We start from the raw sequence: 23,074 nt of genomic DNA on the forward strand, positions 1-23,074 counted from the left end.
CTTCTGTGTTCACTTCACATTTTCTTAGTTTGAACCGTTTTTTTTGTTTCGTCTCCGAATCCAAACGCGTCCCTGTTGTTGCCTCCGGCCGTTGAAACGTCCACAGGAAGATCTGGACCTGGTTCTGATTCAAAGTGTCAGCGGCGGATTAGAGAGCGAGCGTCAGGCGCTGTGTGAACCTTCTCAGAGGAAGGAGGGATGGAGCAGAGGAAGGAGGGATGGAGCAGAGGAAGGAGGGATGGAGCAGAGGAAGGAGGGATGGAGCAGATGGAAGAGAGCGAACACTCGCCACAAAAACAAAAAAGTGGATTCTAACGCAAAAACGACACCGAAAAAAAGAAACAAACTGCAAAAGAGAAGCGGTCACGGTGTCTCCATCACACCGGAGTGAATCGACTCAGGAACAAATCTGCAAACACAGCGTCCGTTCATCATTTCTACAGAACGAAGGAAAGAGTTGATGTTTTCCATCGACTCTTCAAAAAGCTGACGAGTCATCGTTTGATTTCTTCTAGAAAACGGACAAAGATTGAAGCAGATTCGTTTCGTGTGGATCCTTTGATCCGATGATTCTTTTCAGCCCAATGAACCAAACTGAACACAGTAAAAAAACAAACAGAACAATGATGACATCAGCAGTTGTTGACCCGTCAGAGAGAAACGTTGTCGTGTCTCAGAAACACAACAAACCTTCGTGTGACGGCTTCACCAACACAACTTAAACAAACAGGGCAGTGCAGTGTGTGTGTGCTCAGCAGATTTCAAGCTGAACATAGAGCCAGCCATCGCTGAGCTTGGCACTGGTCAAAGTTTCTCAGTAGAGCGGCAGAGTGCGCTTGATGTGGCGCTCGCAGCCCCCCCCCCCCTCCCTCAGAGGGGCGGGTGGAGTGTTGTCGCCGCGGTGCAAGGCGCCGTCACTCGTCGGAGCCGACCGAGCGTTTCTGGTTCCTCTTGCGTGGAGATCGTCTCGGAGACGCTTTGTCTGTGAGGAGAGAAGAAGACAGAGTCATGGAGGAGGAGGACCAACAGACGAACATCTGGCCTCGTTCACACCTCCTCTTAACATCTGACCTGAGATCTGACCTCACGTTCACACCTCAGATTCATCCTGACCCTCTGATCTGATCTCACTTCCTGCTCTACATGCAGATCAACACCTACGTCACTTGTGTTCATCACGAGATTAAAGAGGTTTCCTCTACTAACATGGAGGAGGTGGAGTTTATGTGCTACACTGCAGCCAGCCACCAGGGGGCGACCCAGATGTCGTCCATCTCTATTTACGGTCGTGTTTTATACAGTTTAGTCCAAAAAGAGAATTGTGAATAAGGAAAGAGATTAATAGGTGCAGCCGAAGCTCCACTTTAAAGTAATATAAATTATAATTAATAAAATAAGTTTTGCTCATAAAGAGTTGGTTTTAACTGATGAACACGAAATGTAGAACTTGTACTTTTAATTAAATTTCTCCATGTGACAATATCTTCATTTGACCCAACATGGTTTAATATTTAATGACAATGAGAGCTTTGATTGTTGAAGAACAAGAGCTACCACCCCCCCCCCACTCCCCATCTGAGAAGAAACATTTAAATAAGACCAGAAGGTTCCGAGTCCAGACACACGACATGAAGCCGACCTCACCTCTGCGACTCTGCACTGAAGACGCAGGGAAGCGTGACAGCGAGGAAGAAGAAGGAGAGAGAGAGAGAGAGAGAGAGAGAGAAGGTTAAAGGTCACTGAGAAACAGGTGAAGCAGGAAGACAACAGAGACGTCAGCTGACCCAGCGAGGAAACATCAAAGGACATGGAGACCGTCTGGACTCCAACAGCCATTTGTTTGTGTTCATGTTAATTCACCTGAACTCATTCAGCAGTTTGTCGTCACTCAGGATTAAAACACTGAACCAGTTTCTGTTCATCAAATGAGTGAAGAGTACGTACTGATCTGGTTGAGTGTTTCCTGAGGGATCCAGCTCAGATCCACGTCGCTGTGGCTCGAGGTTCCCATCTCCACCTTGGCAGCTGGACGCCTCCTCTGCACACACACACACACAAAGAGAGAGAGAGAGAGAGAGAGAGAAGCCAGGCAAGTTACTTCAGGGTTTCTTCAAATATGACAAACTCAAAGATTCCCTGTTGTCAACAGAGTGTAAAGTATCATTTTAACACTTCTTGTTATTATTTAAAAATCACTTTTCACTTCATCAAGAGATTTGACTTCTACATGCACATGATTGGTGGGTGATCTGAAACTGAGCCTTTAAATGAATAACTCTTCTTCTGGGTAATTTCCTCTGTTAATGAACAAACATGAAGGTGTTTCATCTTAAGAGATAATAAACGTGATGTTTACCTTTCGAGACTCCATCAGCTGGTGGAGGCCGACGACGACCAGCAGCCCGAGGCCCGACAGGAAGACGTACATGAAGATCCTGAACATGGAGGAGACAAGAGGGTGAGGACGAAGAGGGAAAAGAAACTAGAAATACACACTAAGAAATTCCTTCAAGGCGTTCTTGAGATATCACGTTCACATGAAAACATTACACCTCTGGCCACTAGGTGTCACCAGCGCAGAGACATAACAGAAATGAATGAGACAAGCAGAACCAACACGTACGTCTCCCCGTCCAGGCCGTCCTCTCTCTCAGTGATAGTCACCGTCTGGTTGAACACTGCGTCCTGGAAGACGTTTCCCTGCAGAAGAAGAAGACAAAAGAAGAAAATCAGGACAAGAGAGGAACAACATGGAGAGTGGGAGGAGAAGAGATGGAGGAAGAAACAAAGGTCAGAGGTCAGAAGTTTAAACGTTGAAGAGCATGGAGGGATCCTTACACTGCCGTCCTTGTAGTTCAGGTTGATGACGAGTCCGAACGGCCGCCCCCCCATTGGCTCCGCGGGGATGAAGGAGTACTCGAACGTGGCCTGTTTGCTGGCTGGCACCACGGTGCCCAGCTGCAGAGCCGTGAAGTTCTGGATGTAGAACTGGTAATCCTGACCGAGACAAACAGAACCAGGTTAGACTGTTCAGGGACCAGGGACCTGTGGTGGTGTGTGGTGGTTGGAGCTGAGCAGGGGGGGGGGGGGGGGTCCTGAGACTCCTACCTGTGGGTAACGGAAAGACGCGTCCAGAGACTCCACCACGAATTCCTCGGCTCCCTTGTTGGTGAAGCCGAGCAGGAACTTCACGATGTCGTTGGCTGGGAAGTCTGGAGGGAAACCAGGACACGGGTCAGACGAGGTCACACAGCGATGGAGAAATGATGAATGAGAGAAAAGAGTTCTTTACCATCTCCTTTGACAAACAGGATGGTGGTGTCAGCGTTGGGGGAAGCCTTCACCTCTCCAACCAGCGCCTCCTCCTCTTCCTCTTCTTTTTCTTCCGTCTACACAAACACATTCAGCAGGTTTAGTTTCCCTGAGTATCAATTCATAACTTCAAGTCGAATCTAAGCTTGTCAAATTTTTTTTTTTTTTTTTTTTTTAAATTGTATTTAATGATAAGTTCATTCACGAGTCCACACGTTGACATTTAAGATTATAAACATGTCACTGTAGAACATTTTAAATCATCTATGTGTGTGAATAACATTCTGTCCAATGGTTTTGTTTGTGATATGTTGACCTTGATGCAGTCGGTCACTCACCAGCTCCACGTGATCATCGTCTTCCACCTCCGCCTCATCGTCCTCGTCTTCAGCCGTCACATCGTCCACCACATCTTCCTCCACGGCCTCAGCCTCCTCATCTTCAGTCAGATCCTGAGCACTCACCACCGGCCCTGACATCAAAACAAATGGTTAATCTCAGTGAATTGGGTGAAGAGCTCTTCAGTGATTTTCAACCACATCAGAAACAACAACAGGTACAAACACCTGCAGGATTCTGCTTCACCCACAGAACCAGAACCACCGAGCAGGAGAGGAGAAGTTCTCCAAACCGACTGCACGACTCAGCCTGCATCCGACAGGCGACGGTTTCAAACTAACACGACTTCTGTCTCAGTTTTAATCAACGTCCGTTCTAACACGCATGAAAACTGAAATCACATGACCTGTCACATGCACGTGCCAGTGTGAACAAATCACATCTGGTCTCCCCCCCCATTGAAACCGCTGTATCTTTGTAAAATACAGAACTGAACAGCTGTTACGACCTCACAGGGTCAGTAACTGATTCTCCATGTTGTCTCTGGGAGCTGAGGCTGATGGTTTCTCTACTGGAAAGAGGTCATGTGACAGGAGCCGGACGAATCAGGAAAGTTCTCATCAGTGGTCGTGAGCGTCTACACCATCGTTTCCCAACATGGCAGCTTGTGCTCATCCAACGTAAAGCCTGAAGTTCTCAAACTAAAACCATGTTTCCAATCTTCTGCTGAAGCGATTCGAAGATGTTTAAAGTCATCGTGGTCTTCAGATATTTCTTTGAATATAGATTTGAAACACAGACACGTGATCAGTTCTGCTTACAGCTGCTGGAGGGGCGTTGCTGTAAACTATATTCTGTGTGGAGGGTTATCTTCATACAATTTGACAAATCGTAACTTCGAGTCGAGACCAACACCCAGAAAAATCATCCTGAAGAGATGAATTCCTTCAGGATAAGGCTTTAATGAAAGGATTAATAATTACTGTTTATAATCCCTTGTGTGGATTTTACACAGAATCAGATGTTTGGAACCACAGTGAAAAGCAGGTGAGCTCAGATCGAGTAGAACATGTAGTTAGTCTCGTTACAGCCTGAGAGAGAAACTGACAGAACATCAACATCTCGACTTTAAACAGAACAAACTGCAGATGATCTTCAACCACGTGACCACATTCACTATATTATATTACTATAATAATTACAATGAGGAAACGGAACCAGACTGTCCGTGACGCGTCCACCAGAGGCTGTTAGCATGATGCTACCTTTAAAATGAGCCTCGTGTTTCTGCTTAATCAACAAATCAGACGTGTCCCAGTTTATTAAAGGTTCTTAGTCCCCGCGATGTAAAGTGAGGTCACCGGGGAGTGAAGCCTCTTTCTGGAAGAGCCCAGAGACAGTTAGCATGTTAGCTTCAGTAAGGACACGTCAGTGTTAGCAGGCGGACAAAGTGCGGCCCTGCAGCTAGCCGCTAATAGCTAACACTCAACTCCATACACAGACCTTCACGGGACAGAACTCACTTCACTTCCCGACCACAAACTATCACCGAGTCCGGGGAAGCGCCACGAGTCACACACAGTCAAATCCAGGTAGATCTAAATGAGGCCGCCCTGTTCACGGAGCTAGTTAGCTGCTAGGCTAGCACGTCCGCTGCAGCTAGCTACCGGAGCCTGTCTCCAGCGGGGTTAGGGTGAGTTATATGATTCGGGTTACCTCTGGTGAGCAGCGCAGCGGGGAAGGCTAACAGCGCGAGCAGCAGCAGTTTGGGAAGAAACTTCATCTTTAATGGCAGTAACCAGCGGCAGCTCTCACTCAGTGTCCGACACTCACTTCCGCTTTAAACACACCGACCGGAAACAGTTGGTCCGCTGGCGAAACACGTCCACAGCGCTGTTTGCCGTGTTCCATGTCGTGTCGATGGTTCCATGTGCTTATCGCGAGATTAGCTCGAAATTAACATCTGGTTCAGTCTGTCCGGTTCAAGACTTCTGTCTGGTTCCGTCTGTCTGGTTCTAGAGTTCTGTCTCGTTCTAGAGTTCTGTATTGTTACAGACTTATGTGTGGATCAGTCTGTCTGGTTCTAGAGTTCTGTCCGATTCTAGAGTTTTGTCTGGTTCTAGAGTTCTGTCCTTGATTGAATTGGTGGGAAAAGCAGAATAAAAACAAATGTTCTCATAAATATCAATCCTCTTACACGTCGGGATTTTTATCAAGATCCATGAATTAATCTCTGAAAATGTTAAAAAGGTTCCGTCTCACAATGAGAAAATGAAATGGTCAGATTAAACTTTGTCATTTCCTGTAATACAAGTACAACGTAATGCAGTTTTTCCCTCGTACCAGAAAGTACAAATAGTAGATTAAGGTGCTGATGAGGTCACATTCACGGGTGATATAGAGCTTATATTCTGTAAAATGTTATGTTGCGTATAATCATGAAAAGAATCCCAATCAGGAGTTCATGGATCCGCAGCAACATCTCGTGAGTTCTTGTTCTTCTGGATGAAGGTTAACAAGTTGACCAGGAGATACTTTGACCCCAATCAACCAATGTGAGCTGCTATTACAATTAATTACATCTATAATAAGTATCTCATCTATTATCGACTTAATAAAGGGCTTGAACATGAAGTGAAACCATCATGTTGAGACAAGTGTCTCCACAAAATAACACAAACTGTTCAACACAACAGGCCCAACATGTCCACTGTCTTCAGGACATCATCTCAAAGACACTTTCTGTCCCTTGTCTCTGCTGGGAATCTCCCATCATCAATTATTTCCCAGCATGCAGCTGTTCCCAGAGGCTGCTACAGTCTCCCCCTGGTGGTTGTTCTGAGGTGGTGGTCGAGAACGTACAACAAGAATCTTCATCTACTTTTGTATAAAACGTCATCGGGTCAGTTTTCTATTAAATATGGTAAAATGTTTATTAAACAGTTTCCTCAGAGACTTAAAGATGCTCTGCTCTTCATCGACTCTTCTTCATACTGTAAATGTCTTATTCACTTTTCTTCTGCTGGTTTCCATTATGTCAAACTGGTGATTTTGTTCTTTTACCTGCACCAAGGACGAGATGTTTCCACCAGTTTGTTTGAAGAGGAAAGAAAAGCTGAGTCATGATTCCAGTGAAGTCGGTGGAAGGATGTTTATTGAGCATTAAAGCAGAGACAAGTAGAAACAGAACTTTTCTCTCTGAGATGTTTTTCTTCTCGTTACATCTGGTTTGTCACAGAGGAAATGATCCATGTGTTTGACTCATAGACTGAATATAAAGGCTTTGACTGGGATGTGCTGCTGTTATACTGCAGCGCCACCTGTGGGTCAAAAGTAGAAAAGCCACCACCGCTCTGCACCTGATGCAGAAATGAAAACGTCCCATTTTTAAGTCCAGAGTTTTGATCTTTTGTGTCAAAGACAAAACTCTGATTTTAAACTCAAAGGGATTTGATTGTGTTGAACTTTGTGTTGAACTAAATCAATTTGTGACGTGAATCCAGGAACTTTAAGATCATAAACAAACATATACACAGAATGTGGTTCTACACACATGAATAAACACAATCGGTGTGGAGGGCCATCTAGTGGTAAAGTTACATATTACAACCACCTCCTCTGATTCCTCTGGAGCTCTGTCTCCACTCTGCCTTTACATTACATTTCATTTACCTGACGCCTTTATCCAAAGCAACTTACAATAAGTGCATTAACCATGAGGGATCAAACCCAGAACAACAAGAATCATAAAGTACAATTTCTTCAAAAAAAAGATGTTTAAGTGCTAATAAATTATTAGTTTGACATTTGTATGGATCCTCAGGACACATCTCAGCCTCCGTCCACACACACTGTCCTCTTCACACTCTGCTCGTCGAAGATCTCCCCCACCACCTGTTGAGAGAAGAAGACATCAGTGTCACAGAGACTCACTTCATCAGCTGTGAGTCAGTGATGCAGCTCATCCAGTAGAAAGAGCAGCAGGGACTTCAGTCCTGTTCAGAGGTGGAGCAGCTTCCTCTCTGCTTCATGTTCACGTGTTGGAATGAACACACTAAGAGCTCAGTGTGTGTCCTCTGCATGTCAAAGTGCAGAGTGGACACCTGAGAGGTGGATTTACTGCTGTTACAGGTGAAGCCATGTTTCACTGTGTGTTGATGAACATCTGCTTCTGACAAACTGGGACCAGAGGAGACAGATGGACCTCAGCAGAGGTTCTGCTCTGTATAAAGAGCTCCTGGTTACCATGTGATGAGGAGAGGCTTCAGTCCCACTGATCTCAGAGCTGTGACAAAGATCCACCTGATCAGTTCTTCACTGATGAAGTGAGAGGACAAACTGTCTCAGATCAGATGAAGACGACACCGTCTCTGTCCCTCGTGTGAGGCTGTCAGCTGTGGTCCAGCTTCACTTCCTGTTCACATGAAAACAACAACAACTGTCGTCTTCACGTCAACTCAATCACATGATCCCAAGCAGCTTGTGGCTCGTCTGATTGTCCGACTGTTGTCCCTCTGTGTCTCTATCCAATCCTGACGTCTGTCCTCATTGTCCTCTCACAGCTTCACTGAGGAAACACTGAGGCCTGAACTATGAAGACACTTCAACATGTCCAGGAGATCTTTCTGAGATCAGCTCAACTGAACCTGACAGACACAGTCAGGCTAAGTGGTCACATGACGCTGGTTATCAACTCGTTAAGTTAACTCAGGTTTTCCTCATCGAGATCTGAGCGTGCACATAAAAGGGACGGGGTCTACTGTGTATGACCAATCACAGACATGGACAGTTTGACTGACAGCAGAGCCTCATATTTCACAACCAGGATCAAACTGTTCTATAATAAAAATCAGAGGAGAAAAAACACATGATCCAGAATAAAAGAAACTCAGTCACAGCTGCTAAATGCAGGAAGAACAGCTGGTAAAACATCTGGATCGTGTCAATGTGTAAGTTACAGCGCCCCCTGGTGGCATCTGGTAAAAATATATTACGTGACCACGAGCAGGTTAGCTGTTCATCAGAAGTTACCATGGTGATTGACCTGGTTAAGAAGTGGACGAGCTTCGTAGAACTGAAAAAACTAAACCTGAAGTTAACCTGATAACCACAAATCCTGCTTGGTAGCACAGACCCTGGATCTGTGATACTGACTGTGTTTTGTAACATACTGATGAAAGCAGCGTGGACTGACTCCAACCATCTACTGACCTCAGAGTCTCCAGTCGACAGGTTGAACTCTGCTGTAGATCAAGAAGCTCCTTCACTGCTGAGTCCTTCAGGTTGTTGTTTAGACTCAGATCCAGTTCTCTCAGATGAAAGGGGTTTGACCTCAGAGCTGAAGCCAGAGAAGAACAGCTGATCTCTGACAGTCTGCAGCGACTCAACCTGGATAAAGAATAAAACTTAACTGTAAATTTAACTGAGGTCAAGTGTGAAAATAACAGACACATATTCATGTCAGCACAGACTCATAAAATGGAAGATAAATATGAAATCAGACATGTTGGACTAAAAATGAGTCCTGATTCAGTATAAATAGATTATTTGGACCCGGTCTCTGTCCTGCAGATCAGTTTAGGAAATCCAGAACTAGAATCCAGAACTAGTGTTTTAACAATTAGATGAATATTTAAAACGTCTCAGATTAATTCATTAATGAATTCAAGTTATGTATGAAGAGGAATTACGTTAAATTATAATTAAATGAGATCAATTGTGTATAAAACTGTTTTATAGATATGAGATCTACAAAAGTCAGTCAGTGAACTGACCTCAGAGTCTCCAGTTGACAGGTTGGACTCTGTAGAAAACCACACAGCTCCTTCACTCCTGAGTCCTGCAGCCTGTTTTTAGTCAGATCCAGTTCTTTCAGATGAGAGGGGTTTGACCTCAGAGCTGAAGCCAGAGAAGAACAGCTGCTCTTTGACAGACTGCAGTTCCTCAACCTGGATAAAGAATAAAACTTAACTGTAAATTAAACTGAGTGCATGTGTGAAAATAAAGGACTTTGACTAAACATCACTGTCTCTGTTTTCAGACCTGAAGTCTGAGTCAAGTTGTTCTGGAACTTTTCCTGCAGCCTCCATATAGAGTTTCTGATTGAGTCCATGTGAGATTAGAGAAGGTGAATGTCTTCATATTTAAATACTTTATGTCTACATACTATATATGTACATACTTTATATTTAAATACTTCATAAATAAATACGTCACATTTACATACTTAATATTTCCAAATGATATATTTTGCTGCAACATGACACTTCACCACTAGTTGTCACTATATTCTACATACTGAACCTTTAACATCAAAACATGATGTCTGACCTCAGAGTCTCCAGTCGACAGGTTGGACTCTGTAGAAAACCACACAGCTCCTTCACTCCTGAGTCCTGCAGGTAGTTGTCACTCAGATCCAGTACTCTCAGATGAGAGGGGTTTGACCTCAGAGCTGAAGCCAGAGAAGAACAGCTGATCTCTGACAGACTGCAGTCCTTCAACCTGAATAAAGAATAAAACTTAACAGTAAATTAAACTGAGTTCATGTGTGAAAATAACAGACACATATTCATGTCAGCACAGACTCATAACATGGAAGATAAATATGAAATCAGACATGTTGGACTAAAATCGAGTCCTGATTCAGTACAAATAGATTATTTGGACCCGGTCTCTGTCCTGCAGATCAGTTTAGGAAATCCAGAACTAAACTCAGTGTTTTAACAAGTAGCTGAATATTTTAAATTTCACAGATTAATTAATGAATGGATTCAAGTTATGTATGAAGAGGAATTATGTTAAATTATAATTAAATTAGATAAATTGTGTATAACTGCTGTTTTATAGATCTACAAAAGTCAGTCAGTGAACTGACCTCAGATTCTCCAGTCGACAGGTTGGACTCTGTAGAAAACCACACAGCTCCTTCACTCCTGAGTCCTGCAGGTCGTTGTTGTCACTCAGATCCAGTTCTCTCAGATGAGAGGGGTTTGACCTCAGAGCTGAAGCCAGAGAAGAACAGCTGATCTCTGACAGACTGCAGTTCTTCAACCTGGATAAAGAAATGTGAATATTAGAATGTGTCCTCCTGCTGTTGTGGATCGTCATCATGTCAACACAGACTCTCAACATGCTGCTGACCTCAGTCCAGTCTGTGACCTGAAGATGAATATCAGAGCTAACGCTAGCCGGGGAACCGGGCTCCACAGGCCTTCCCAAGCTAACGCTAGCCGGGGAGCCGCGTTAGCTCGGGAGGGCCAGTGGAGCCTGGCTCCCCGGCTAGCGTTAGCTCGCGAGCTAAGGATGCTGCTGCTGCGCCAGCTCCAGCTCCCACTGCGGGGCTGTGCTGGGGAGCTGGGGCTCTCGCAGCCAGGCTTTGGCCCGCCTGACTCTGGTTCAAAACAATATGGTTGCAAGATTGTATCTTCGTCTCCAGTAGCCATATTTCTACAGAGGTAATGGATAGCTAAAAATCTTGGCGCTTGTATCTCGTGAAGGAGGGAGGAGGGGAGGGGGGAAGGGGGCACTCAAGGGGGCACTGTTCTAAAACAGGGGGCTGTTTTAGACAGGGTAAAAGGGGTGCTGTTTAAAATGATCCTTGAGGTATTTTGACCAAAATGTGCTACAGACATTTCATTAAGACCCCAAGGAACCATATCAACTGTGGTAAAATGGGCATACGATGGGTCCTTTAAATAAATAATGACCCAAGAAGAAAGAAATTCTGCAAAGTAAAGAAGGATTTAAGGACCTCAGAGTCTCCAGTCGACAGTTTAGACTCTCCAGTCCAGAACACAGCAGCTTCACTCCTGAGTCCTGCAGCTTGTTGTCACTCAGATCCAGTTCTCTCAGATGTGAGGGGTCTGACTTCAGAGCTGAGGCCACGACTTCACAGTGAGTCTCTGAGAGTCGACAAAGACCGAGTCTGTAATTAAAGAAAATATCTGTTAGAATAAAATCAGAAGACAAAATTCATAAATAACGCATGAATGGATTAAAGTTATGTATGATGAGGAATTATGCTAAATTAGAATTAAATTTGATAAATTGTGTATAAATGCTGTTTTATAGATATTAGATTTACAAAAGTCAGTAAGTAAACTGACCTCAGATTCTGCAGTCGACAGGTTGGACCCTGTAGAAAACCACACAGCTCCTTCACTGCTGAGTCCTGCAGGTAGTTGTGTCTCAGATCCAATTCTCTCAGATGAGAGGGGTTTGACCTCAGAGCTGAAGCCAGAGAAGAACAGCTGATCTCTGAGAGACTGCAGCCCTCCAACCTGGATAAAGATTCAAACTTAACTGTAAATTAAACTGAGTTCATGTGTGAAAATAACAGACACATATCCATGTGAGCACAGACTCATAACATGGAGATAAATATGAAATCAGACATGTTGGACTAAAAACGAGTCCTGATTCAGTACAAATAGATTATTTGGACCCGGTCTCTGTCCTGAAGATCAGTTTAGGAAATCCAGAACTTAACTCAGTGTTTTAACAACTAGCTGAATATTTAAAATGTGACGTATTAATTAATGAATGAATTCAAGTTATGTATGAAGAGGAATTATGTTAAATTAGAATTTAATTATAAATTGTGTATAAATGCTGTTTATAGATATGAGATCTACAAAGTCGGTCAGTGAACTGACCTCAGAGTCTCCAGGCGACAGGTTGGACTCTGTAGAAAACCACACAGCTCCTTCACTCCTGAGTCCTTCAGCCTGTTGTTACTCAGATCCAGTTCTCTCAGCTGAGAGGGGTTTGACCTCAGAGCTGAAGCCAGAGAAGAACAGCTGATCTCTGACAGACTGCAGTCCTCACACCTGGATAAAGAAATATGAATATTAGAATGTGTCCTCCTGTTGTTGTGGGTCGTCATCATGTCAAAACAGACTCTCAACATGCTGCTGACCTCAGTCCAGTCTGTGACCCTGAAGATAAATATCAGATCAGACATGTTGGACCATTGTTTCATTCATCAGCTTCTTCTCTGTGTGTTGGTCACTGAGCAGGTTTGTGTAATTAAACACTGTTTAAAGTAGGGATGGCTCCTGACAGTCACTTCCTGTTTGTTTCTATACTTATCAACTGTCCAACGTGTTTCAATAAGAATGTGTCTTATTCTGAAAACCTGAGGAGGACGAGTGCTCGGCCTCAGTCCACATGTTATTTACTGACACTTTCTTAGTGATCAGGAGCAGGTGAGTGCAGGTGAATGGAGTTGATGAGGTGGACGTGACTGACAGGCTGGGTGAGTGACAGATGACTGAGGGACAGTGAGCAGAGCAGAACTGAGACAATTTAAATAAATAATGACCCAATGAGAAAGAAAGTCTGAAAAGTGAAGAAGGATTTAAGGACCTCAGAGTCTCCAGTCGACAGTTTGGACTCTCCAGTCCAGAACACAGCAGCTTCACTCCTGAATCCAGCAGCTCGTTCTTACTCAGATCCAGTTCTCTCAGATGTGAGGGGTCTGACTTCAGAGCTGAGGCCACGACTTCCCAGTGAGTCTCTGAGAGTTCACAACCACTGAGTCTGTAATTAAAGATAATATCTGTTAGAATAAAATCAGAAAACACAACATTCATACAAAACGTGATCATGTGACCCTCACTCTGCTAAATCCCCTCTTTGCCTCATGAACATTTTAAAAACTCTTCAAGAGAATCCTTTCAGATTTAATTCAAGCGTTCATTCAGACTGACAGAGGAACTCATTCGATTCAGGGGATCAAAGGTCAAAGGTCAAGGTCACGCAACATGTGCATTGCCTCTTGAAGTCTCAAGTCTGTCTTTCGGGGATTTCTTCACATTTTGACCAGTTGGACTCAAAGATAAACTGATTAGATATCCATCTACATGTCTCATGGTTTGTGGAGGAAGCTGGAGAACCCAGAGAAAACCCTGCAGACTCCAGGAGAACCTCCTCCTCACAGAAAGGCTGCACTAACAGTGTTGACCACTGCAGCACCATGCTGCCCAAAACAATGAGGATCATTTAACACTGAGTGTATTTGAAGAACGACTCATCTCCACTGATTGAACATGTTATTGATCATGTCTGGACTCACTTAGCCTTCCTGCAGTTCCTCACAGCTGGGATGAGTCTCCGTCGACCCTGGTCTGATGTCTTGAACTTCTTCAGGTCCAACTCATCCAGAACCTCCTCTGACATCTGCAGCATGTAGGCCAGAGCTGAGCAGTGGATCTCAGAGAGTTTCTCCTTTGATTTGTTCTCTGACGTCAGGAACTGTTTCATCTGCTGATGAACTGAGTGGTCGTTCATCTCAGTCAGACAGTGGAAGATGTTGATGCTTCTGTCAGGAGAACTGTCATCACTCTTCATCTCCTTCAGGTTGTTGATGACTCTCTGGATGATCTTTGGATTGTTTCCTGTCCGACCCAGCAGGCCTCCTAAGACTCTCTTGATGATCTTTGGATTGTTCCCTGTCCGACCCAGCAGGTCTCCTAAGGTTCTCTTGATGATCTTTGGATTGTTCTCTGTCCGACCCAGCAGGCCTCCTAAGACTCTCTGGTTGGACTCCAGACTGAGGCCGTGAAGGAAGCGAACAAACAGGTCCAGATGACCATTTGTACTGCTGAGGGATTTCTCCATGGTTCTCTTCAGGAGGTCATCCAGGGAGGAGGTATTGTCTGTGTCCCCATATGTTCCCAAGAAGTTGTTGAGTTCTTCTGTGTTCCTCTCGGTGTAACAGTGGAACATGTAGACTGCAGCCAGAAACTCCTGAACGCTCAGATGAACAAAGCAGTAGACTGATTTCTGGAAGATCACACACTCTCTTCTGAAGATCTCAGTACAGACCCCTGAGTACACCGAGGCCTCTGTGACATTAAGACCACACTGCTCCAGGTCTTCTTGGTAGAACATGATGTTTCCTTCCTCCAGATGTTTAAGTGCCAGCCTCCCCAGCTTCAGGAGAACGTCCCTGTCAGCCTCCGTCCGCTGCTGTGGACTCGTCTCATGTCCCTCACCGTACTTGTTGTTCTTCCTCTTTGTCTGAACCAGCAGGAAGTGTGAGTACAGGTCAGTCAGGGTCTTGGGCAGCTCTCCTCTCTGGTCTGTGGTCAACATGTGCTCCAGAACTGTAGCACTGATCCAGCAGAAGACTGGGATTTGACACATGATGTGGAGGCTCCTGGACGTCTTGATGTGTGAGATGATTCTGCTGCACAGCTCTTCATCACTGAATCTCCTCCTGAAGTACTCCTCCTTCTGGGCCTCAGTGAAGCCTTGTACTTCTGTGACCCTGTCAACACATGCAGTAGGGATCTGATTGGCCGCCGCAGGTCTGGAGGTTATCCAGACGAGAGCCGAGGGAAGCAGATTCCCCCGGATGAGGTTTGTCAGCAGCACGTTGACTGATGACCTCTGTGTGACCTCAGACACAAGCTCCCTGTGGTTGAAGTCCAGAGAAGGTCTGCTTTCATCCAGGCCGTCAAAGATGAACAAAGGTTTACAGACAGCGAGCGTCTCTGCAGTGAGCTTCTGTAACGCTGGATGGAAAACATGGAGCAGCGTGAGAAGACTGTGCTGCTGGTCCTTCACCAGGTTCAGCTCCCTGAACGAAAGCACAGCCAGCAGACCCACATCCTGGTTCTCTAAACCCTCTGCCCAGTCCAGAGCGAACTTCTGCACCGAGAAGGTTTTTCCAACGCCAGCGACGCCGTTGGTCAGGACGACTCTGATGCTGCTCTGCTGGTCAGTGGAGGCTTTAAAGATGTCGTGGACCTTGATGGGAGTGTCCTGGAGGATCTTCTTCTTGGAAGCCGTCTCAAGCTGCCTCACCTCATGTTGAGTATTAACCTCTTCACTCTGTCCCTCTGTGGTGTAGAGCTCAGTGTAGATCCTGTTGAGGAGGGTTCTACTTCCTGTTTCATCACTTCCTTCAGTCACATGTTCACATCTCCTCCTCACACTGAGCTTATGTTCATCTGAAACCTCCTGCAGACCACGATCTGTTGAAAGACAAGAAACAATGTGAGAGACAGAGAATCTGAGAATCTGCTGATTGTTTTCATCAGATACAGAAAAACTACAGAAAATAAAAGCTTTTTAACTTTGTGCTTTTCTAACGATGTTAAATGTTGATGCTGTATGAAGGAACAAAATAAAACCACATGTGCTGTTGTCAGAAGTGAAGACATCAGCAGACACATGTACAGTGCTGCTCTGACCGGCTGTCTGACCTCCAGCTCCTGTTCTGGATCTTTGTCCACACTGGGGACAGGAGGAGTCTCCTGAAGAACCAGACTGGTCCCAGTATGAGGTGATGCACTGTCTGCAGAACCAGTGTCCACAGCTGGTGGAGACTGGATCCTTCAGGACGTCCTGACACGAAGCACAGTAGGACGACTGCTCCTCCTCAGAAACATGACTCCTCCTCCTCTCCCTGTGAAGACATGTCCTGATCACTCACATGTCACAGTCACAGGTTGTCATTTTGTCATGATTGATTGACAGCTTCAAGTTGACTGCAGTTAAGCATCTGAAGTCAGGCAGACTCCAGAGTAACAAGTTGGCCACTCATATTTTTATAAAGCAAATTTAAACTGATTAATAATGGAGACATAAGAAGCACAAGACAAACAGGTTAAAACTAGAAATACTGCCAATTGTTTCCAGACTCATGAGGTCAGTGACCTTTGACCATTGAAATCTAAATAGTTCATCTTTAAGACCAAGTGACAAGAGGTCAAAATGTGAAGGAACTTCCTCACAACAGACTTGGGACGTCCTGTTCAAGAGGCCAAACATGATTTGTGAGGCCACCGTGACCTTCGACCTCTCAAATCTGGTGAATGAGTCTAAGAGAACATTTGTACCAAACTTGAAGAAAGTCCCTCAGGGCGTTCTTGAGATATCCCGTTCACAAGAAAGGTCTGGACGGACAGAGCCTGAAAACATGGGGCTTCTGGCTGCTGGGTGTCACAGAGTAAAGGGTCTCAAGTGCTTTGAGGGTCAAATATAATGAACTTTGTTTTCATTGACTTGTACAAAGCTCCAGGGTTTGATATCATAAAGCCAGTTAATAAAATGTATTGGGGCAAGCTGCAGCCGTCAGGTGGAACTGGAGGATAAAACTCTGTCGTCTGCATTAAAGTTAGAAAGACGATTGTACTTTTGATGGATCGAGCAGAGAAGTCTCAGGAACAGAGAAAATAAAAGTGGTTCATGAATTGAACCTTGATGGTCACAACAATCGATGGAGCAGAGGATGAAAGAAGGTTCTGTCTCTCGTTAAGGAAGTGAAACGTCTCAACACTGGACGATGAAGACCAACTTCCACCTCCAGGTGTTTTACAAACATGTCTGACTGTGTGGAACGCTGTGGTGACGTCCAGCAGAACTAAACCAGCACCAGACCCAGAGGCCACAGAGAGAAGGATGATGTCATGAAGCTTCAACAGAGCAGATTCTAATGAGCTGAGCCACAAACACACTGGAGTCCGTTAAAGATCCTCAAAGAGAAACCTGGGAGAAGTTATTATGGTCACTGGGATTCACGGTGGTTTCTTTAGATGAGTGGATGGTGCAACTTGCTTCTCTGTCAGACCTCGATGCAGAATGACTCCACCTCATTTACATTGTTAACCTCCACAGAGTAAGATGAGTGTGGCCCCTGGTTTCTAATGAGAGAATCTTCTTCACCTGGTTTAAGAGCCCATCTCCTGTTACAAGCAGTGACCTCAACTAAATAAACAGAGAGCAGTTTGGAGGTTGAAGGTTTGTGGTCTGTTACTTTATGTGTGAGGTGGAAATATAGCAACATTAATGTGTTTAAAACTAAAACTCAGTAATGTTGATGTTGCCTCAGACTCCTGAGATCTTCTATTCTTACACCTGTGTCGCTGAAGATCCTCTGTTGGATCAGCTGGGGCCCTGCAGCTACTCCGTCCCCCTTTGTCCACAATTAATGTGGTTTCTTCTAAGATAATGTTACGAGAACAAAGTGACCTCAGTGGTCAGCATCAACACACCAACATGAAAAACATATTTAGAGCTACAAGCAGTGACCTCCACCAAATAAACACTGAGAGAAAGTGGAGAGTTTGCAGGTTCACATGTTTGTAGCAGGTCTCTTACTCTGTGTGTGAGGGTCCAGGTTCATTACTGAAGACTGGAGGATTTCCCATGGACCAGTCACTCTTCAGAGACACACAGCTGAACCCTGGAGACTCTGCTCTCAGTCTGTGGTCCTCACCTCTGCAAACACAAACATGTTTTTATTCAGAACACATCATTCACTGGTTCATTCTCTGAGGATTCAGTTTGGAGGTTCACATGTTTGTAGCAGGTCTCTTACTCTGTGTGTGAGGGTCCAGGTTCATTACTGAAGACTGGAGGATTTCCCATGGACCAGTCACTCTTCAGAGACAGACAGCTGGACCCTGGAGACTCTGCTCTCAGTTTGTGGTCCTCACCTCTGCAAACACAAACATGTTTTTATTCAGAACACATCATTCACTGGTTCATTCTCTGAGGATTCAGTTTGGAGGTTCACATGTTTGTAGCAGGTCTCTTACTCTGTGTGTGAGGGTCCAGGTTCTTTACTGAAGTTTGGAGGCTCATATTTGGACCAGTCACTCTTCAGAGACACACAGCTGAACCCTGGAGACTCTGCTCTCAGTCTGTGGTCCTGACCTCTGCAAACACAAACATGTTTTTATTCAGAACACATCATTCACTGGTTCATTCTCTGAGGATTCAGTTTGGAGGTTCACATGTTTGTAGCAGGTCTCTTACTCTGTGTGTGAGGGTCCAGGTTCATTACTGAAGACTGGAGGATTTCCCATGGACCAGTCACTCTTCAGAGACAGACAGCTGGACCCTGGAGACTCTGCTCTGTCCTCTTCCTCCTCAGAACCACTCATCTTCAGTCTGAGAAGAGAAACAGTGAGAGCTCAAACACACACATATAATATAAATGTAGCTGAACACTCACCAGCCTCAGACTTCACGTGTCCTCTGCTCCTTACAGATAAAACTAAGTCTGAACACTTTCACTTTCACTGGCAGCTCCGCCTCCGTTCGGCAGTTACTGGAAATCACGTGACTCTGTGTGTGTATGTGTGTGTGTGTCACACAGGGTTGTGGTTGGAACTTCCCCTGCGATTAGAGACAGCGTCTCAAGAAGCCGTTACATTCTCAATAGTCATCTAGTTAGCATGCTAGCGCTAGTATGCTAACGATAGTGTTTTTTTAGGGTTGTTTGGAACTCTTAAAAAAACATAAGTGACCATAAAACATTGAAATATTAATAAACTAAGATGTTACAGTCATTAATGTAATTTTTTAATTGTTATTAATGGAGGAAATACTACATTAACGGATCTCTCTCCCAGGTGGCCGGTGACTCGCAAGGCATTCTGGGTACCCCCTCCGTTTGAAGTGAGTTATCTGTCAGGACCGGTTTGGACAGGTAGAGCCCCGCCCCTCGGCTCCACCCACTCGACCCCACAGGACACGTCTCCGCTACAGGGGTAAAGAAGGGGTGGGGCTAAGGAGAGGCATGGGCCCCACCCCTTCGTGTTCTGATCAGATCCTGATAACCAGTACATGACGTCAATGGGTGTTGGTTTGAATCCCGTTCATCAGACTCATGTAAACATCATGGAAACGACTCGTCAACAAGTTCAGTTCAACACCAGACGCTCACAGTCTGGACCCAGAGTTAAAATGACACGCAGACAGGATCCGACTCCATCGACTCACAACACAACACGACACGACACGACACAACACAACACGACACGACACGACACGACACAACATAACACACACTTCCTGCTTTACTTGTGTCCCTGTGAGGACAGAAGTTTGTCCTGACTCTTCTTCTCTCTACAGAGTCCACAGGTAGAAAACTGACTCTGAGTCTCTGACAGTGAAATGATAGATTACAACATGTTGTTGTGTTAACACTCACCGGACTGTGCACTTTGTCTCACCCTCTGCGTTGTGTTGTTAAAATGGAGTCTGACTTCAACTTCAGTTACTGCTCCTCCTCCTCTCTGCATTCACTGGAAATCAGATAATATCTCTGTGAGGAGGGGGGGAGGAGACACACAAACAAGCACACACACACACGCACACACACACACTCGCACGCACACACACACACACACACACACACACACACACACTTCCTGCTTTACTTGTGTCTACTTGTGAGGACAGAAGTTTGTCCTGACTCTTCTTCTCTCTACAGTCCACAGGTAGAAAACTGACTCTGAGTCTGTGACAGTGAAATGATAGATTCAACATGTTGTTGTGTTAACACTCACCGGACTGTGCACTTTGTCTCACCCTCTGCGTTGTGTTGTTAAAATGGCGCCTGACCACACATTAAGTTTCACTTCCTCGTCCTCTCTGCATTTACAAGAAATCACATGTCAGTTGCTCTGTGGGGGGGGGGGGGGAGTAGGAGGAGGAGACACACACATAAAAACATGACATATTATTGTTTATATCTTCATAGAGAACAAGGTGTGAATAAGGGCTCCACCAATTATCGTCCAACCTCAAATTTTTGTACAACAAACACACACACACACACACACACACACACACACACACACACACCTAATGAAGACAAACAATCTAAGATACAAGGGATAAAGTAGTTTGTTTTCTGTTGCATCGTCTTTATACATCATGTGTGTCTGTGTGTATGTGTGTGTGTGTCTCAAGTATTTGATCATCATGGTGCTGAACTGTGTGGTCGTCCTCAACCTTCACTTCAAGACCCGGAACACACACATCATGTGTGTGTATGTGTGTGTGTGTCTCAGGTATTTGGTGTTCATCATGGTGCTGAACTGTGTTGTCGTCCTCAACCTTCACTTCAGGACCCGGAGCACACACATCATGTGTGACTGGACCAAAGAGGAGAGGAACTCGGACGGACCACACGCTGCAGGTTCGAGAGCAGGTCCCTCAGTGGAGGTCACACTTCATTAGATTCCATCAAGCTGCTCCACCCAGCACCACTCAGAGAGACCAGTCCCTCAATGTGTAGCACGGCTTCATCAAGGTTGTTAAGACTGAAATCTATGTGTGTCTGTCTGTGTGTGTGTCTGTGGAGATTGTTGGGATATTACATTTTAGCTGGTCTGTGTGAAGATGTTTATGCAACTTCACTCTAAACAATAAAAGAAAGGAGGGGGGGAGCAGGAACAGTTTGATTCAGATATAAGTCCTTCACACAAATGATTTATTAATAACCTTTGCTGCGTAGTGTTGTTAGAATGTGTGTGCGTCACATTGTTGTTCAGTCTCACACCTGTCCTGATAAAAGGTCTGATAAGAGCCGTCGACTGTTGTGTGATAACTCTGTGACATACTCTACACTGGACTCTAACTTGTTCTCATCTTAACTTTTCATATTAAAGCATAACTCCTTATCTTTATTCAACATCACACAGAGTTCAAGCAGCTGCCTCAGGTTCTGACGGGCAGGTAGGAAGGTGTTGTGTAGTGTGTAGAATGCAGATGTTCACTGAAGACTCACAAAGCGTCAGCTGAGTCGAGGCTTGTTTATGAAACACAGAATCAAACTGTCATGATGTGAAGATTTGCCCAGTGACTGTGAAAGGAGGGGCTGAACTGGGAGCGGCTCCTCATCACTTCCTGATTCCAGTGCCAAGAGGCTGGGACTACACCTGAGCACCATCAAGGAAGAACCAAGTCTAAACCACGCCCCCCCCCCTCGTAATTGACCAATCCTGTTACACATGCTGTTGTAAATATTACAACCACCGTCCATTCTGCGCGACTCTTGACCCTGTGCTGCTCGAGGGCCGGGGCAGTGTGTTGGGTGCTCATTGCTGTGCTGAACCTTTTCATACCTTTTCATTGCTTCTTAATAAAAACTTGTTGAACCAATAGACACCTGCTCTTCTCATATTTGGGATAAAAGAACACGACAAGGTCCATGAAGGATTCTGTGAGGAACCAGTGAAAAAACAAACTCCTTTGTGTGTGAGCTCTTTGTGTTTTTGTGTGTGTGAGTTTGTTGTCTACACTAACCTGCTCTGTGTGTTTGCTCTGGTTGTGCAGTGGTGAGTCCACAGGATGAAGGAGGGATGGCAGAGATCAAGCCACACACACACACACAGGTCTAGAGTTTGTTGCCTCTTTATTATTTGTGGGTCCGTCCAGGTGCATAGTTGTGTTTCGTTAATCAAAAGTTGACAACAGAATAAAAGAATAATTAAACTAGTATTTTAATTTTATTTGTGGTCCAAAGAAAATGTGTCGAAAAGAAAAGTGTCGGAGAAAAGAAGAAACATCGGTGACACGTGACGAACCGAGAGTAGAAGCAGCTGATTGCATCGATCAGTGAGAGTCACGTGTTCTCTGTGTTGAGATGAACCAATGATCAGTGTGAGAGGACGAGGGCTGGAAGTCAAGGAGGAAGTGATCCAGTGAAAGAGGAGAAAAAAAAGAGTGATTCTGTCTCCTGAAGGAAACAAGTGTTTCCACTGAGGGTGAAGTTCATGATCATAGAGGAACATCACAAGATCTCAGGAAGTGTTGGAACAACCAGTGACCACACGGTGGAGCCAGAGGACAAGATTCATTTAGAGATTTCAGTGGATAAATGGAAGCTTGGACCTGCAGGTGGCGCTAGAGGACAAGATAGAAGTTCACCAAAGTCATGAGCAGTCCTCCTCTGTTCTGTATTTAAGCTTTTCATCCCCTGATGAGTAAAATCCTAAACGTGTCAAATACAGAAAGATACCACACAGATTTATATAAATACATTTTAATAAAACATTAAATGTGCTGCTGTATCTTTCAAGCAGCAGGGTGTCGTCGAAGTTGTTGATGATGAAGGAAGGACGCCGAGGACTAAGTACTTCAGTATAACAAAGTTTATTACACAGAAGTTTCACAGTCAAGACGGGCCTCTAGAAACCCGGAGACTCACAAGCCAAAATAGTGAAATCTGACGTGCGGCGGTCTTACACACATTTATATAGGGACGTTGGTTCCGCCTTTGACTTCAGGTAAATGACGTCCCCTATGAACTGTTTAACTAAATAAGGGCACGTTTTTGTGTCCGAACATGTAGACACACTGGTCAAGAACATTCCTTCTGAACTCATCCATTAGCTGGTCAGAGATAATTCCCTAAGTCAAAAGTCATCCCAAAAAGTGAGAGTGCAAATAAGATAAACACCTGGAGGACTCTCCAAGAATGTCTGAGAGTCCAGAAGATAGGCATCATAAATGTCCTGTCTCTGTGCTTATGGCAAGTACCAACATGATCTACTCTAACGAATATACACGACAGTGCCATAACAGTCGATGAGGTAAAGTTTCATAAAAATATGTACAAATACAAAACAGTACAAAATATAAAATACAAATCTGAACATTCTTTCCAGAGCTT

The 23,074-nt window shown here is 44.8% G+C and overlaps 2 protein-coding genes across 15 annotated transcripts; both read right to left on the reverse strand.

Annotated features, from left to right (window-relative positions):
* Positions 1-877: 877 nt before the first annotated feature.
* On the reverse strand, positions 878-5,527 carry LOC128425975 (translocon-associated protein subunit alpha). The gene is made up of 9 exons (XM_053412820.1): positions 5,368-5,527; positions 3,651-3,784; positions 3,293-3,389; positions 3,109-3,212; positions 2,839-2,997; positions 2,624-2,700; positions 2,357-2,435; positions 1,945-2,038; positions 878-982 (listed from the first exon to the last, which is right to left on the reverse strand). The coding sequence occupies exons 1-9, from the start codon at positions 5,432-5,434 to the stop codon at positions 915-917; spliced, it is 879 nt and encodes a 292-aa protein (XP_053268795.1). The 5' UTR covers positions 5,435-5,527; the 3' UTR covers positions 878-914.
* A 1,260-nt stretch (positions 5,528-6,787) lies between these two features.
* LOC128425972 (NACHT, LRR and PYD domains-containing protein 12) lies at positions 6,788-20,046 on the reverse strand. 14 transcript variants are annotated; one of them, XR_008333210.1, is made up of 14 exons: positions 19,002-19,597; positions 18,424-18,558; positions 18,204-18,323; positions 17,984-18,103; positions 17,764-17,883; positions 15,855-16,069; positions 13,730-15,635; positions 13,021-13,194; positions 10,529-10,705; positions 9,982-10,155; positions 9,426-9,599; positions 8,863-9,039; positions 7,897-8,065; positions 6,788-7,545 (listed from the first exon to the last, which is right to left on the reverse strand). XR_008333210.1 is itself a non-coding variant. In XM_053412810.1 (14 exons), exons 3-14 carry the CDS (start codon positions 18,549-18,551, stop codon positions 7,512-7,514), a joined length of 3,519 nt encoding a protein of 1,172 aa, XP_053268785.1. In that variant the 5' UTR covers positions 18,552-18,558; positions 19,604-19,697; positions 19,962-20,046; the 3' UTR covers positions 6,788-7,511. The 14 variants fall into 14 exon arrangements, 13 of the variants coding, with proteins under 13 accessions (XP_053268785.1, XP_053268786.1, XP_053268787.1 ...); XM_053412810.1 differs by lacking the exons at positions 7,897-8,065; positions 19,002-19,597 and adding exons at positions 19,604-19,697; positions 19,962-20,046; XM_053412811.1 differs by lacking the exons at positions 7,897-8,065; positions 19,002-19,597 and adding exons at positions 19,604-19,717; positions 19,962-20,046.
* Positions 20,047-23,074: the final 3,028 nt, after the last annotated feature.

The sequence above is a fragment of the Pleuronectes platessa genome, chromosome 20 (assembly GCF_947347685.1).
Source record: "Pleuronectes platessa chromosome 20, fPlePla1.1, whole genome shotgun sequence".
NCBI classification, from domain to species: Eukaryota; Metazoa; Chordata; class Actinopteri; order Pleuronectiformes; family Pleuronectidae; genus Pleuronectes; species Pleuronectes platessa.

Coding starts and splice junctions, on each gene's coding strand:
- LOC128425975 (XM_053412820.1), bottom strand. CDS start 5,434: ATGAAGTTTCTTCCCAAACTGCTGCTGCTCGCGCTGTTAGCCTTCCCC. Junction 2,701..2,838: donor TGAACTACAAGGACGGCAGT/GTAAGGATCCCT, acceptor CTTCTTCTGCAG/GGAAACGTCTTCCAGGACGC. Junction 2,039..2,356: donor AGCTGATGGAGTCTCGAAAG/GTAAACATCACG, acceptor GTGTGTGTGCAG/AGGAGGCGTCCAGCTGCCAA.
- LOC128425972 (XM_053412807.1), bottom strand. CDS start 19,045: ATGCCTTGCGAGTCACCGGCCACCTGGGAGAGAGATCCGTTAAT. Junction 17,884..17,983: donor CCTGGACCCTCACACACAGA/GTAAGAGACCTG, acceptor TTGTGTTTGCAG/AGGTGAGGACCACAGACTGA. Junction 10,706..13,020: donor TGTCGACTGGAGACTCTGAG/GTCCTTAAATCC, acceptor TTCTTTATCCAG/GTTGAAGAACTGCAGTCTGT.